General features: G+C 31.2%; 1 protein-coding gene across 1 annotated transcript in view; it reads right to left on the reverse strand.

The window, feature by feature from the left end:
• LOC125073183 (T-cell leukemia homeobox protein 2-like) overlaps positions 1 to 17567 on the reverse strand; it is a 41614-nt gene extending 24047 nt beyond the window's left edge. The window contains exon 1 of the mRNA XM_047683906.1: positions 17018 to 17567. Coding sequence (XP_047539862.1) covers positions 17018 to 17567 — 550 coding nt within the window. The remainder of the gene's footprint in view (positions 1 to 17017) is intronic.
• Between the last annotated feature and the right edge of the window lie 953 nt (positions 17568 to 18520).

An 18520-nucleotide genomic window follows, 5' to 3' on the forward strand; every position in this document is an offset into this window, starting at 1 on the left:
TTCGATAAACGTTATTTAATTATTTATTTGTACATAAAAAAACAAATGATAGTCAATTCATATTTCGATAAGCAAATTTGATGACTGACATTTAAGGAAATTAGTAAGAATAAATATTATTCAAATCCGGTGTAGCGATTTATCAGAAAATAACATCTGAAATATACCAGAAATTACTCAGTCTTACTCGTACATTTAAATCTTATCTTTGTAATTGAAATCACGACTTAATCGAGTTGAATAATGTTCGACGATTACAGAATGCCATGAATAAATAAAAAACTCATTAAAGTCCGCATCAAGTATGAATCGCTACGATTGGTATTGTAATACGTACACTGTAATCAACATTTTTCATCCTTAATAAATGTTAAATTACATAGGCGTTCGTGGAAACTTAACTTGGAGATCAAACCGCAAGAAATCTCGTAATAGCCAAAAAGGTTCTTTAAAAAAGAAGTCGTAATTGTTAGCAATCGTTTTAAACTGCCAGTTACAATTCTCTTTTCGAAATTACTCCCAAGATGGCGGGAGGTGATTACGTTTTTAAAATTCGAAACTCAATAAATTACATTCGTTCAAGCGGCGCGCTCTGATTGGTCCAGCGGTCGGTAATGATCGGTGTTTTCCGTAATAGATCGATTTGCATTAAATGGCCCGTATGATGAGATCATGTCGATACTAACTAGTATTGCATTCAATGCCAATGGTGCCTTATAATATGATCCTCCACAATCAAACCTCATCGGCAATGCGGTCGTTAAAATTCATTTAATTTTTAACCTTTGTTGAACAACAAAGGCCTTAGTTGTTTATTTGCAATTTTATAGTAATCGAAAATAGATTCAAATAGTTTTTATATTTTTTGCTTTAATAAACGGGCTCGGTTTTTTAAGCGGCCAAATTATATCGTATCTTTTGATATTTATGTTTATAAGCTATCCTTATTTGTGCTAAATATATTATGTTTTAATTAATTTCGAATAAAAAAATAAAAAAATATACATACAGAATTTATATTGTTATCATAAAGATCTAATTTATAGATCATAAAAAAACAATAATATAAAAGTATTTCATCAAATACCAATTTACAAACAACTATTTGAATTTCGTGTCCGTATTTCATTTTAATCTTTTAAACAGAAAGAAGTTAAACGACTCGTTTTAATTGGTCGAGCGAGTGTAATGGCGGCCTTACGTGACCAGGAATTATGTTTCAAATAATTGTGTGTATAACTTTACATTCGATAATATTTTTTTTTTTTGTAAAACATGCATTTGTACCGAAACGACCGTGAATTCAATTTTTTTAAATAATAATATTAATCATGTTATTATATTATGTATACATAAGTAGTAATAATGTATTTAAAATTCACAAATTTGTAGATAATTCAATGCATGTTTAAAAATGTATTGTCTTTAGAACTTTATTTAGAAACAGATTAAACAGACGCTTTAGTAAATAGTTGTAGTTACCATTGAAATCATATATCCATACATATTTTTAAATATTATAAGTCGAACGAGGAGTTAATTTACAGTATCAGCATTTCGTATTCAAAGATACGTCATTAACTGTGGAAGTAGTCCACGTTCACATTCAGAAGTTGCTTTAACGTGTATTGAAGTGAACTATGCTGGAAGTATCTTTGCAGGATAATGAGTTTATTGGCTCAGAAATTTTCAGAATGCGAAATTAGCTAACTGAAGTGACAATGGAGTGTTTCGGACCGATGACCGTTGTACCAGACGAGACCAACAACCGACCAACGCAGCGAGGGTGATCTTAAGCCAAGTGAAACGATGCCGGGAAACGACTTTATGGAGATATTGTGGAGATTCGAGATCTTTGCCGTATTTTAAAAGGTCTTTGTCTAGTGTAGTCGTAGTCTAGTCTAGTCTAGTACATGTTTATAAAACAAAAATAAGTCAATAAGTCTAAAACTAGATCATGTTTCACAAATAATAATGATATTCTGTTAAATTACTTTTTAAGGTATCTATAAAATATATTATTAATAAAAAATTGCGCCAAAAATTGTAAATATAGATATTATCGTTTACAATCCCACAGATTATATAAAACCATATAATGTATACGTAACAAATACCTACGTCACGGCATCAGTGAGGAGGGTGGTATAACAAGATTTGGTGGGTCTAATCTGGTTAGGGTATGATTCATGCGTGCCCACGTGGTATGGCTTGCGTTACTTGTGTACGGGATGTTATATATTCTTTTTTTAAACAATTCTATAAAAATAAAACATATTTTGTCTCTTACGGCTGCGTTCGCAATTAACTCTATCTTGTACATCTAAAATTATGTAATTAAAGCATTATTTGTTACACGTCATTGGCAAGATGATGTTGAAAATATATTTTTTTGTACGGTATCTTATAGTGTTCATGAAATTGCGTAGGTACTGGATTTTGTAAATTGTTGAATGTTATGGCAACAACTACAATGTCTTTTTTTTTTAAATAATAAATTTCCGTTCTTTTTGAAGAAAAAATAATATCGAAATGATTAGATCCATCAACATTTATAATACAAGATAAGCATTGATTTATTAATAATAGTATACTATGGATTATAAAATATAAAAATAATTTTTCATCATTTAAATTTATCTGAAAATTTATTAAGCTCCTAAAGGATTTTTTTTACGCAGTTTCTCATTCGTACGCCTTATCTTTTTTTATATTTCAAAGCCAATTAACATGAAAATGAAAACAAAAATATGAAGAGGGTTACTTTAAATGTAATAACACTAAGTTAAACGTGAAGAAAAATTAACAAACAAATTAACATTGAAGGGTTTAACCGTTTCGGGGTAACCCTTTATGATATTATCCCTTTGGGCTGAATCCCTTTCACCCTTGCTTTAAGTTGAAGTCTGAACGAATTCGAAATATGATATTTATAATAAATTTGTCTCTTCTGTGTTTTTTTTTGTTTTATAATTTTTTAATTTATACTTTATATTTATATACTAGATAAATGGTCCAAGATTAAGTATTTTTATTAATATTATGTTTAAAAAAAAGTATAATAAAGATGCTGTAAAAACAAAGCACAGATAATATAATTACAACGCATTTCAATGTATCTGCTTAATTTTTCAGTAGCTCATCCCGGGCGCGATTTAAAAAATTATTCATCGTAAAGCGTCGACTCAAATTTCGCGGCACTAGCGTTCCATATTTCAAATTTAAAAGCGGGAAATTCTCACTCATATTTATTTGCCACCCTACAGGGAGGCGTAGGAAGACGAATGCTTGACGTCTAATTGGACTTAGACGTCGCTGGGGATTAGAGGTAGTCGTTCCATCACTCCAATAGTCGTATTTGTCCACGCCTGCTCACTTGAGCCCACTGTGCCGTATGATTTAACACCTCCTCGTTACTCATAAGTTTGAATTATAAATTATTTACAGTGTAATATATTTTTCTTGTTGTATTTTTCGAAAAGGTTTAACGGCTTAGAATCGTTTTCGATGTCGATTTGACGCTAATTACTACCATATAACAATCAATCGTTTCACACAACATTAAAACGCGTTTAGTATTAACGTATTTGTAGTCGATAAAAATATTTTTCCATACCTTTTATGCCTTGCATCTGAATTGCCTTTATTGCTCGTAAATACTGAATCACCGATTCGAAATCAAAAATACGGTAGCGCGACGCAACATTTTTCAATTACGTCGGACAGTGGTCCGGAGTGAAAAAATGAACGGACAAAAAACTCATACATATTGCACACAACAACCGATACCAATCCCCGCTAGTTACGTTACCAAACGTATCCGAATCGAGTGTACAGTGAAACTCATGGAAAATTCAGTGGTTGAAAGCGGGTTGCAATCGGAATACAAGTTCGGTTGCATTTAGGAACAATGTTGCATTCATTCGGTTGAACAAAGGCAATCTTTATGATGTTTTCCTTTTAGTGCTACATTTCTCTTGTACATTTAGTGCACTTCTTCCATATGTACTTTTAACTATTTCGACTTCTCCGTATACGGTTTTAAAACGTAGTGCAGTTTACGGTGCACTTAAAGATAGCGAGTTCTTTTAAAATTATGCTCTTTCTGTATTCTGTGACTTATTGTGTAGCATTGTGGGCAATAAATAAGGAAAACATAAAACGAAAAAATACACATACATTTCGAGGAAATTATATTTTACTGGTACGAGGCAGTGCTAGGCATGCTTAGATTAAAATTGCAACTTAGAAATAAACAAGTTAAGCAATGGTTATTTGTAATAAAATTTGAAATTCATGTAGTTTCTTATTACGCTTAAATTTACGTATATTTCCATTAGATTAATTTAAGTAAATAACTCTGTTTTTTATAACGTCCATACATAAACGAATGTGTTGTTATTTTTTATTAACACACATTTGTACATTTATGTTTATCTGAAATGGTATTAAGTTTTTATTAGTTCTATACGTTTGATTTGTTAAGTGTGCAATAAAGAAAATACGTGTAGAAGGTATTTGCATAAAATATTTTACAGCTTAAAACCTTTTTGATGTGAAACCTTTATTGGTTTGCCTTAGAGTTAAGACCTACTCGTATGCCGCGACGGCAAACGGTACGACGCTCACTATTCCTCTTGTGTAAGTGGCGCGTATACTATAAAGATCGTACAATTATAATAATAAAAAAAAACATTTATTTCTGTAAATATAATTTCTTTTAATTTTAATAACCAATTCAAATTCATCGTAGTTTCGTACGATGTTTACCTTCCACCGGGCGTTCCATGATAGCTACTTTTTTAAATTAACGTTTCAAATATAATTTGTTTCCCTGTAAAATAACAGTTTTTAGTTTTGTTAAGGTATTTCATAGCAACTTGCAGCTAATTATAGCCATCGTGTATTCACATGCATTAGCCGCTATTACCCGCACGCTTGTTTTGGTCATTAAAATTTTGTCCAAGCGTTGTCATCGCGACCACTGGGATTATGTCATAACCTAATTGACCATAATAAGTCGGATTCTCTTTTATGTAAATTAAACTTAAATACATGTAATAAGCCTTTGTTAAGGTTTAAATGGTATTTTTGTGGAATTGTTTTTTAAATTACACTGGCGTTGAAATTATAATTTAGGTCTTTGGTATTTCTGTGGTCATATTTAGTTTGGTATTTTATGGTTTATCATAGTAAAAAGAAGTTCTATTTAAAAAAAAAAAATTGTAATTTTACAATGTTGCGTTTTCTAATAATTTTATAAGTCGTTTTATAACATCGATGATATTATTGAGTGATCGTTTTTTATAACCTTTGTTTTACTTCAAAAGTTGATAACAATATTAAAATAAAAAAAAGTCGCCTTTATTCAAATATACATTTGTATTTTAAACATGTGATATAAAAAAAAAAAACTTAAAAAACATACTTTTATAATTTCTGTTCTTTTGTTCAACTCTTAGTTGTTTCAAGAGAATATTATAAAATATACTATTACGTGTCATTTCTAAATATTTAACGTGATATATGATGATGATATGTTACAAGTAACGCCTTAAATCTTAACTTAATTATAAACAATTCCTCACACCACTAACACTCCGAAAACCATTTTAACGAAGGCCTTATATCCCTCCTGCCTGTAATCTCACCCTTCAAACCTCTACACAATTATGTTGACACACATGAATATTGTTGGGAGAATGTAATTCCATGTGCGCTAATTATTATTTTTCTTTTTTTATTATATAGGTTAGCGACCAGCGCCCAAAGACATTGGCGTTGTAAGAAATTTTATCCATTCCTTACATCGCCAATGCGCTACCAATCTTGGAAGCTAAGACCTCTTGTACCTGTTATTACTAAGTATATCTGTTTGTAGGAAGAATATCTGATAACCGGCTCATACCTATCCAGATGGGCCTGTATAAAGTCGCCAAATAATTTCTTATCTAATTGATTAAGTATATATTTTTCATCCTACATTAATTAAGCTAAGCTCATGTCTTACATACATATATTACATCTCATCTCATCTCGTTTTTCACATTAATAGAATAAATTTAAAACGGATGAAATTGCGAAGCACTTTCTTCTCCGAAACACGCTGGACCTTCTAGAATAAGTTTTGGTATACAATATATTACTTTATTATTTTCTTCTTAAACATTACAAAAGAGATATCTCCTCATTGCTTATAAAGCATAGATATGTCTCGTATAATATTATAAATGCGAAAGTAACTCTTTCTGATACCTCTTCACGCTTAAACTGCTGAACTGCTTTGGGTGAGATTTAGTATGGAGATAGTTTGTATCAGGAAAGGATATAGGCCACATTTTTAATAACCCCCCTAAATGGGGCGTGTCGTTTTGTACGCTATAGTTAAAGTTTTATAAATCTCGTGCTGGTAGAGCCGCAGGTTCAGCTTGTTGTGTATTAAAGCGTTATATAAATAAACATAGTATATACATGTATTTATATCTCTTTATTCATAATAATATTCAGATCTTTTACGTGTCACACGTCCCCCTGAATGATCTAATCTCTCTGTATGCTATAAATAGCAATATAATATTTTATGTATGTCCGCGTCTTCCGTCGGTAGCTTTCTCGTATATCAACACATTTGAAATATGGCGGTTTTTATGACCTATCACGTTATGGATTGCCGATAAAATACATCAAAATTCAGGTGATACCTTACTAGATAAATATTACACATGGTTCGGGTCGATAATGCAGACATTTTATCTATTCGGATAACCTAGACGTCTTTCTAAGACTCGTATACAAAGAAGTTGCATGTTTATATGCTGTGTCTCGTTCTTTCGAATGTCAAATTACTGATATTAGAAAGAGTAATGAATATAATGACAATAATTATCTTAATACAATGTTTAAAATATAAAAATAAAGTGTTAGAGAGAAAGTCTTGATATTATTACAGCGTTCGATAATAAAATTAATTTATTATAGTTGTAATGTTTTTATCATTATATATTTGTGTAAACAATTAACGCCATATGAATATTCCTTTCATATATGTAATATAATTTTCCAATAATTGTTAGAGAGTAGTTAACGAGCTTGTACAAGTTCTACCACCAATTAAATTAAATTCCTTTATTTACCTTAAAATCCTCTCTAGGAAGGTATGTATTATATATCTCTTCATACATACAATATATAGAAATGACTACAAATTACGATTCCAGACGAGTAAAGTCACAGTCAAATTCTAAGTTAAAATAAGTTTTAAAACAGTAACGTACTTCGTTTCTTATATAAGTTATTAGTTTTTAGTTGATGTAAGTTTATTCTTATTTTAGAGTTTAGTCTGCCATCTAAAGTGTTTAAGAAATCGCTGATTACAATGAAACCTCCTTGGCGTTCATCAATTTACTTTTGAATGATTCGTATTCGTATGTATTACATTAGATATTTTTAAATTAAAAATATAATTATTTTTCAAAATATACATCGCAAAATATTCATTCTATGACATAAACATGTTCTTATAGTAAACTAAGCTTCCATGAAAAAATATTTATAATACATGAGGGTTTTATACGGAGTCGGTGTGGATATCATCACATATCGGGGCGCGTCAAATTTTCATAACACCCCTCGGGAAATTCCGAGAAGGGTGTGCCAATGTTTTAGTGTATCGATGATTTTGCGGCATACGTTAAACGGGACCAAGGAGGTTATGGTGTTTTAAAATATCATAAATAAAACCTTATTGTTAGAATTATTTCATTTAATAAGGCGGTAGTGTCCACAGAGAAGGTACCAACATTCATGAAAACTAAAAGTGAATTTAGTTTATTATTTTATACGAAGGTAGATGGGATTATAATTTAAATTTTGAATGGTAATTTTTGTGTCAGAAAAATTGCCTTCTTTGTCTTTAACACTACGATTAAAATAAGGAATTGTGAAAAAGTGATTCAAAGGAATCCGTCTGGCGATTTTCGAAACGTCACGGGTGATATAGGTAATGCTGTAATGCGATTCTGAAAGAATTCACTTAGTATCTCACTCGTGAAATATTGACAACCGACAGTATACGTGTATCCTTTAAATTTTATAATTAGTATAATCAGCCTTGCATATCAAAATTTGACATTTCACGCTCGTGTTATGCGGTGAGTTTCGACTTTCTGGTAACAGAATAGCCCTAATGATCTAGATTCAACTCACGACAGAGAAAGACCCACGAACTAACACTAACCCACGACCCATCTGGCTGCTGGACTTTCGATAATCCGGCGATACTATAAAATAAAATATTGAGCTGTCTTCTGGCACACAACATGCGTGATATTTAAATTGAAATTATTTGTTTAGCGTCATATCGTTCTTCCCTTGCCTATTGGCATTTTGTCACCAGCAATGTAACTACAGACACAAATATCATTTCAGTTCCCAAGATAAGTGGCCGAGTGACTTTTTTATGTAATAGTTAGGTGGTTATGGTATCTGGTCACCATTGGCTTGGCGCTGTAAGAAATAATAACCATTCCTTACTTTACACCAATGATCCACCAACCTTAGGAGCTAAGATGTTATATCCCTTATGTATCCCTATCTCCGAAGTTACACTGGCGCACTCACGCTTCTATCCGGAACACAATACTACAAAGTATACTGTTTGGCGGTACAATATCTGTTGAATGTATGGTACCTACCCAGACAGTCTTGCATAAAGCCCTACCACCAAGCGGCAAAGATTGCGAGAGTTTATTAGCGGTGGCACTTATCATCAGGTGGCCCATTTCTCAGTCTGCTTTTTAAATAAACGCCGCAAATATATGTAATAACAAAGCCATCTTTACGTCAATTAGATTTATTTATAAATGACTTTACTGAAATAATAATATAATAAATACGGGCCCTAAGTTCCTACAAATGATATTAGCAACATCATTTAAAATGGCGCATTTATTGGCTCAAATAGCGGTTAGTAATAAAGTTGTGTGTTTTAAAAGGTCAATTACTCGTCAAAATTCATCACGTCATTAAGTGATTGGTCGGCGGACTTCACAGGTAGTGAATACAAATCGGTTCGACTGTTTATTTATTAATTTATATTATAGAGCCGAGATGGCCCAGTGATTAGAACGCTTGCATCTTAACCGATGATTTCGGGTTCAACTACCACCGAATTTTCATGTGCTTAATTTGTGTTTATAATTCATCTCGTGCTCGGCGGTTAAGGAAAACATCGTGAGGAAACCTGCATGTGTCTAATTTCAACGAAATTCTGCCATATGTGTATTCCGCCATCCGGCATTGAAGCAGCGTTGTGGAATGTGCTCCAAACCTTCTCCTCAAAGGGAGAGGAGGCCTAAGCCCAGCAGTGGGAAAGTTACAGGCTGTTTATGAAAAATAAAAAATTATAAAGGCTAAATAGACGTCGACTTTTGTTATTAAACTAACGTAATATGTGTTTATTTATTTAAAAAAAAATAGTAACTATCCGTAATCAATATAATATGCCAACTATTGATTTTTAAAGAAACGGCTTAAACCATCAGTTACAACAAACAGCATATGAATTCAAGTGACTTATTGAACAGTAAATACAACTTGTATTGTATGTAAAAATATTGGAACAATTAAAAATAAACACAATTCAAACTAAGATCAAGCACGAATTCGAAATTCAAAAAGACATCACAGAATGAGGTTGTACAATGTCGTTGCCACAGATTACATACTCGTATTTGTTATCTGTTGTCAAGACTTTAAATCTGTTATACGTTGTATTACAAGTCTATAAAATGATCTTGTAATTATTTACATACGTCCTACATGATTGTTAGTTAGGGTTGCCAAAAGTCCGCTTTTATTAATTCTAATATAATCAACACAACCTAAACCAGAAAAGAGATTTTTACGAGGTTGTCCATGAAAGATTTTTAATGGTTGTTTTTCAAATCGTGCATCCGTTTTAATTATTTTTCAAATAAAGACCCTGACTTTGTTAAGGTCTGAGTGTACAAGATTAATTAAAAAATCTAACTTACGATAAAATTATTGTATAAATTATAGTCATTTATTAGTTAGTATAAAGTAGCTATTACATATAAACTTTTCAATATACTATTTATTTATTAGCAACTAATATATTTTCCAATATGGCGTCTATCGTCAACCAATTTGCGTCGTAATATTACACTAACATAAAATGTAATAAAAATGATAGTATTATTCATTCTGGCAAAGATAGTAAAATTTAATAGACTAAATTAAATTAAATATATTATAATTAATTTAATTGTTTGATTTTAATAAATTAATAATAAAGCTGAAATTATTATGCCGATAAATAAATAAATAAAGGCTTTATTGATACTACTCAAGACCTTGAGCTTGCATTTCGGACAGTTGCGAATTACTACTCAACGCGGAAACAATATCAGCTTTCGCCTTCCGTGTAAAATCATCTGCCGTCGGTGGCTGATTCTTCAAAAAATTTATATTAATAGAAAAGATAAATGATACTTAAAGTACGTATATAAATATCAAGACATGCAATTATACATTTATATCACGAAACGTTTTTAATTTTACTCGGTTTAATCAATATCTTACAGAATTTTTAGTTTAATTAAACCGCAGCTGCATGTATGAGTATCACGTGACCAAAGCTCTCTTGTCAAAGCAAATTATACGGAACTTATTCTACTTAAATTTAAATAAATGTTAACATAATTTAGAATATTTAACATACTCTTATACAATTTCTTCCAAACATGCAATAGAATACGCAATCTCATGGAAGTGTTATATATTGAAACATCCATTTATTTTTATATGTTGGAATGACATTAAATAATGTTGTTTTTCTTAGAAAAGTTCGTTTTTTTTGTGTTTTGAATCGATATTAAGTGGATTAAATCGGAGCTGATCTCCAAACCCTTAAAATATTTATAAGCATATTTCCTTTAAAACACAAATATATGTCACGTTGTAAAGAAAAATATGAAAAAGTCAGTAGTGATCGTCTAAACTCGCGATCATTTATTAAAGATCCACGTATTTTATATATTTTATAAAGGAGTGTCACACGAAACCGTTGTGAACTCTTCACCAGCGGCGGTATGACTCGTAATGAACGCTTTTACCATCCATAATCCAGTCCCGGTTATACCATCGACAAACATCAACACTTTGTTTTTATGACTTCCAGTTTGAACGGTCAGTGAGTGAGTGTAATTATAGGCATAAGAACATAGCATAAGATAATGGGATCTATGGTTTGATTTGGCAGAGAAAAAAATATTTTATTCAAAAGTGACTCTTTTTGTCGCTTGGTCAATACCCTCGAAACTAAACTATTTAAAAAATATTAAAAAAAAAAGTTTGTCCTATAATTTGCCTCCAAAAATATCTTTCTAGTTAAGGAATATTCCATATTCAAAAGTCGACATTATGAATAATATAATCTCAACACAAGAGGTCAACATAGTAACAATCTTTTTCGATTGATTTAATTTAGATAACATCTTGATCGTACCGATACGAATGTAAATTTGACTCCGATAATATGTTTACAAGGCGATGGTGATATTTGATAGCGGTGACAGTAATTTGAGTCCCAACTGTAAAGCTATTTAATAAATATATTTAAACAATAATTTGTCTAGTTTATTAGTTAAATCCTTATACTCTTTTTATAGATAAAAATATAAATAAATCTTATATATTAATAGCGTAAGCCGATTTCGTTCCAGTGGTTATGGGAATTTAGCTACATAAAAAAAACGGTTATGGTCATTTTGAAGATTTTGAAGAGCTCCCAGTCGTAGAAGCGCAGAAAATTAAATTGTTATGATTTAACAAAGAATTAATTTTAGAGAACGGAAATAAGTTACTGGCCGGTAAGAGGTCGTACTACGGCTGTATAAAAAAAATGAGAAACTTAAACAACATTTTATGAGGTTTCATAATTTTGGCGCCAAATGTGACTTGCTGTTTACAATTAAATGAAATTTAAAAAAAAAATGTTCCGATTTTCCTAAAAGTACATTTGAATGAAGGCGAAGTTTCGCGGGACCCACTAGTATAATATTATTTAAATTAAAATATTCTTTATAATGATGATGGAATAGTTCCTTCATTAAAGTGTTTATTTTAAGAGATTATTTAAGTAAAGCCGGTCTGTCATTTCGATTCTACGGAAAATAGCGGTACAACATTATAATTAATCTTTTGTGGATGTTATAATATATTACTTCTTTACGGTAGAGTTTATTTATTAATCTTTGTTCTCTAAAAGTGTGATAATCTATATTCTTAGAAACTATTTTAATAACTCTATGAAACATCTGTATTCAACAGACTATTATTAGTATGTGTTATATAGGTATTAAGAAAGAGAATTAACGATTTTTCAAATTCATTTTTCCTACTCTGATAATGAACACTAGAATTGTATTTTTTTTTTATAATTGTACGTATCTACTTTTTTTATGTGTCCCAATTTTGTTTCTTGGTTAAGTTGGTTTTGTAACTATTTCAATCCTGGTACAGTTCTAAATAACCAAATTTTAAATTTACTACTATAGATAAAAAAATAATATAATAAAAAATCTTTAATTTTCTTAATCGTGTACAACAATCTTTATCTCGGACTGTCTGGTAACGTAAGCATTAAGTAAAACTGCGGTTCCTAATGGCCGTTAGGGCGGAAATGACCGCTCATTACGAGAAACATGGCCGATTACACTCTCTATTGATCGCGAAACGATCACGATCGACTTGAGAAAAATTGGTATCGATAGGGAAATAAGATTAAACAAGAAAATACTTGCTCAATAACTTGGATCGAGCTACTGACGATTTAAAAAAAATAAAAAGATGAGTGCAAGCTTTTTACAAGAGATCCGACGACTTAATATTAAATCAATTAAATCGGTTGTATTTTAGGAATAATTACGGAAGATTGTCGTCATTATTAATTAATTAAAATTCTATATTTAAATAAAAATTGAAATTATAATAAGCTTATTTCAAACCGCTTTAGCGCACGGGTAAGTACGGTCATACTCGTACTAACGCATGTGATCGCAGGATATATCATCATATTGATGAAAGTGATGAAAGTGTTCATACTTTTGTTGGAGCACACACTTGTGCACTATCACATAATGTATTGCACAGTTAGTTTCAAAAATCGATTGGGATGTCATCAGTTTAACTTAAGAATGATATAATCGGACAAAGATTGAATGTGCAATATTTTTTTAATTGCATCTCAGCACAGATTACATCTCAACATAGATTTGGGTGTCGTAAGAATTTTCTAACCAATCTTTAAATTGCCAATAGACCACAATCCATGAGAAATAAGATGTCATGTCCCTTGTTCCTGTCGTTACACTTGTGGATGATATTTGAATTGTAACATAATTTGTAGCTGGTGTACGTTTATATATTTTAAATCAAAATTAATTATTGCCAACATTCAACTGTTATCTATCATTCTATACTAATATTATTAATGAGTAAGTAACTCTGTATGAATGATATGTAAGTGAGTTCTTATCTCATGTATTCATTTAGTAGATGTAGTTTCGATTCGAAGAGTAAGTGACCCAGTGTAATTACATGCACAAGGGATATTATAAATGTCACGGGTAGTTGAGGCTTATACTTTTGTAGTGCCAGTATCTAAGCGAAGCAGACCACTTAGTATAAGAGGCCGAATTGGTAGAATTAAAAAAAAAATAAACCACATTAGTCAACACTCAATTAGTTGATTGCTAAATATTTAATTATTTATTAATTAAATTGCAGATACAAATCTAATTTTGACAAATTATAATATGACCGGTTTTATTACCGGTTAAATAATTTTCTATATTGATTGATTGAATTGATGATGCTTTAGAAACTTGATGACTGTGGCGTAGGTCTCGTGCTAGGCTTATAATAAGGCTGCACATGGTCTGGGTACATAATAATGGATGAAAATTATGATGGTAAAAATATATTTTCAGTATAACTTCGAGGTTATAAAATTGGCAGTGTTACACTCTCCTGCCTCATAAAGCAAGTTAAGCTGATGGTCCTGATCTCTCTACAGTCGGATCGTTGTTCCTTGTTCTTTCACGCTCTGTGCAATTTCTTCTGTCCAAATAGATAATCTTTCAGACCAGTCATCGTGATTGCAATCTGGTAAATTATAAAGCTCTAAATCGGAATCGGAAATAGTAGTTACTTATTGATCTTTCTTACATTTTTTCGGAAATTGCTTATTTTTTCAAAAGGTAAATGACAAACAAATTCTTGACTTTCAGCTTAACGACAGTAAATGACAACGCTGACCGCTAACCAGCGGACTGTCCCACTCAGATACGCTCCAAATGATTTGGCTTATCTCATAATTTAACTTTGCTTTCTACTTTAAATAAAGAATAAGATTAGTAACTCCTGACCTCATCTTGGTACATATTTTAAACATTCTCTTCAGAATGCAATTCGATTTTCAAATTAGATTATTTAACTACATATACATTATTGCGATCAAATCAATAAACTAAAAAATAATAATGAATTAAACGTTAGTCTATACTCAAATAACAAAAAAAAAAAAAAACAAACTTAGTACTTCTATTACTCAGTACAAAAATCAGTATATGAGTGTACAAAAATGTCATCTCAGTAGTTTATTAATAGATGTAACTATTCTAATAAATTAAAAAAAAATACGTTAAAAGATAATAATTTAACGAGTTATCTAATTTATATATCCTTTATTTAATTATTTCTGCATTTCTTAATTTAATACTAATCACAATTTTATTGACATTTGATATACAATCAAAAAATGTTACGACTTTTTAAGTAAAATTAATTATAGATCAACTTATACAGTGTATAAATTTAAACAAAGTCATAATAGGCTGAATTATAGATATATATATGTCATCCGTTCCATTTAATTCTAATGGACTATTTCCATTTGATAGACATCTATAAATATCCAAATTTAAAGTCAATTCCTCTTATTTTTATATATTGAGGATTTTTTTATAGCTATGTAGGTACCAGCAGTATGGTAACATGTAAAAAATATTGTATAAAAATATTATAATACAATATTCTTGTAATACAATTTTTTTTTCTGTTTAATTTTAGTTGCATAAGAAGGTACTTATCACACGTGACACAATTAAAAGAAATATTTAAATCAATTTTATATAGAAACTTCGCTTTCAAATTTGATTCTTTCGCGTAAATAACTTCATTTAGAAATAAAAATTAGTGCCGTCATAATGACATTTAAGATGGCGTCGAAGTAATACTTTGATATCACGTAATTAAAAATGTATACGGAAAAAAAATATTTCCTTTCCAGAATTCAATTTTATTTACGAGACTTTTCTAAAAAAAAGAAATATAGACATTATAATAAAAAAAACAAGTTTTGATTTTATTCCTAAAAAATAAATTTAAATTGGATGGAGATTAAATTTGATATCTCTCTGTCTTATCTTAATGTGATCTGTATTAATTTAAATAAGGAAATATTATGTATCAATATATTTTTAGCAATAATTCTTAATATAACTACTAATGTATCAGTATTTTATTGCCTTTACATAATCCACGTAATTTAATGTTTTATCAGATGAGTACCACTTAAAATAATAAAAGTTAAATATAAATGTTCTTATACTAATTCTGTCTGGTCAAATAAAAAAATAAAAAAAACTTATAAGTCGCTTCCTATACAAAGAAACGGGCAATTTAAAAAAAAAACGATCTGTCAAATTATTGGCGCTAAAATGACAAAGGTGTTTTTTAGTCACCACATCAATATTTCCGACGCACGCACGCTACCTATTGTCTCAATTATAGAGTGGACGTCCGCACTTCCTCAGAACCGGGGTGGTCGCAAAAAATACCCAATTCCGCTTTACACGCGTTCCGATTTGATCGGTTTTAATCTTTTTTCGCAGAAAAGTTTTGATAGTTGTTTTGTTTTTATATAAACTTCAAGGTAATCATATAAGGAACGATCAAGCAATTGTAAAAGAATGTCAAAGATGAATATTATATAGAAAATTTATATTATTCACAGGGTGCATAAAATTGCACTAAATTATATTTAAAATCCGGTAAACTATGACATAAAAATTTATGAAAAGGTATAAAGGCATAGACACATTTATGTTAAAGTACTTTTACATCAGTAATTAAAAGAATTCAAATTTATCTCAACGCAGTTAATCACCCCATTTTAGTCAGTTGGTTATTCGAATTTGAAAAGGTTTTTTAGACACAAATCCGAAATCGGCGCGACAAATTACAGTAGACGAGGCGCCGTGACCGGAAAAAGCACCCAAAAAAAAAGTAGCCCTAGATGTGTCACTTCACCATAATTGCTGGATATCGCCTTTATGTGGACGACACAGATTGCATAAAATGCGGACAGATAAGGCTGTTTGTTTTTTATCCGCTGAGTAAAGATACGATTTACATACTACTTAAAAATATTTATGGCTTCGAGATAAATTTTTGATACGTTAGAAGTTTTTCATTCGTACCAGTACCTAAGTCAACTCGTCTGTAAAATTCCTTTTAAAAATGTCTTAAACGTGACAATTGAGAGCGATAGTTACATTAGTATTCGAAATTAATAACTAGATTTTTCGAATGTCTTGTTAGCATAAAAACATTTGTATCTTTTAAAAAGAAAGACACTAACATCAATTAACCCCAGAGAAGATGGCGAATATTAATGTTTTAAGATAATATCACGCATTAGGTCCGATCTAAATGCTTTTAAAAATACAAACTTTTAATCCTTTTTTTATTCACATATCTATATATTCTGTGAGCGTGTGCGTCATAAAAAGTTGCATACAAATAAAATATAAATTTTGTCGAAAAAAAATCATAGAAAATATAGCACAGAATCCAAAAACGTACTAAATAAAATAGACTTAAATTATTAAGAATATTATAAATTGTATATATTTTTAGAGATATCACTCACCATTTAATCTGTCTTTTACAACTTGATGTGCAAAAGCAGCAGCAGCAGCTTGCCTCATTGGGTCTAGGGCTACGCCCCATGCACCCAAAGCACCCAGAGCCCTATGTGCCGGCACTCTTACAACCCCCGGATTACTCGGAAAACCATAACCTCCTCCTAAGCCTAGCCCCGGTCTTAGCAATAGACTACCGTTTGGGTAAAGACCTGGGTTATGAGAAAAACTTAAAGGCAACCCAGTTTCTTTAGCATCGTCTTTAGCACTTTCTGACTCTGTGTCCTGATCACTTCTATCGTCACTCTCCCCGGAATTCCGACGTTTATCTATATCTTCAAATTGTTTACCTAATAACCGAGATATACTGAAAGGTAAGTTCACTCTCTGCTGCGTATCTGTCATATGGTCATTAGGAGAATCCCTATATCGTTCATTAAAACTATGTTCGGAATCACGATCTTCAGAAGCAATGCTTCTGTCATATTGACCTGATAGTCTACTATCAGAGTCCACATTGATCTCTTCCTGATCGTCATCCGAATGCACAGACGACATTTTGTTATAAGGTCCTCAAAACACTGACACTCTAAGTTCACCGTAAATAAACCGACATTTTAAAATTCGAACACTGTATAAATTTTGTTTCAGTAAAATTCTATGTTCAAAAAGTTCCCGCGTTAACCGACCGCGCGCGACCGAATCAAAACACGATATCAGCAAAAACGAGCCAATCAGCTGCCCCACCTCTTCAAACGTGATAGTTTGACCGCACAAACGCCTCAACTATGCCCGTTGAGTGGAACAGTTTCCGACAAAAGCTTAATACGATTTCCAAACATAAAAACTCGTTTGGACTCACTAACTTTAACAGAATGGCTCGCCCCGTCTCTTTCCTTAACCGTCCCGCTTCAACGCTTCCCCCATCACGTACACATTTGCTTAAAATTGGCCTTTCTGTCTATTGTTAAAAGGTTCAAAGTGAAACAATAAATGCATATAGTTACAACATTTTCCTCTAATTCAAAACGACGTAAGCACATGAAGGATCTTTCGCGAAAGTGAGATGACTGCACGCGCTAGGTTACTTTGACCTAAGTTAAAAAGAGACAACTATATTTATATCAAGAGGCGTGTCCTGTGATATTGTAACGCGCCGTTTAAATCCAGTTATGGCCTGAGAAATGGTGTACATATTAAGGGGGGCAATGTTAGGAACTATTTTTGAATCTTTTAAGACAGTTAAATTATTTACGTTCGGCCGACCGAGCTCCTCCATAGACAATGCACTTTATAATAAAATAGATCCCTGGTTTCGTGTTATGGTCATAGATAAGTAGAAATAATGTATTGCTGAAGATAGCTTGTTTATGGTATTGGTTTGGACAGCTGGAGTGGTAAAGGGTGTATTATTGATTGAATGATAAACTAAGAACGGTATTCTTATTTATAGCTTTTAGTATAATTGTTGAGCGTATTCGAATTTATAATGTCATATTTTGTGGATGAAT

Source organism: Vanessa atalanta, chromosome 23, assembly GCF_905147765.1.
Source record: "Vanessa atalanta chromosome 23, ilVanAtal1.2, whole genome shotgun sequence".
In the NCBI taxonomy this organism is placed as follows: Eukaryota; Metazoa; Arthropoda; class Insecta; order Lepidoptera; family Nymphalidae; genus Vanessa; species Vanessa atalanta.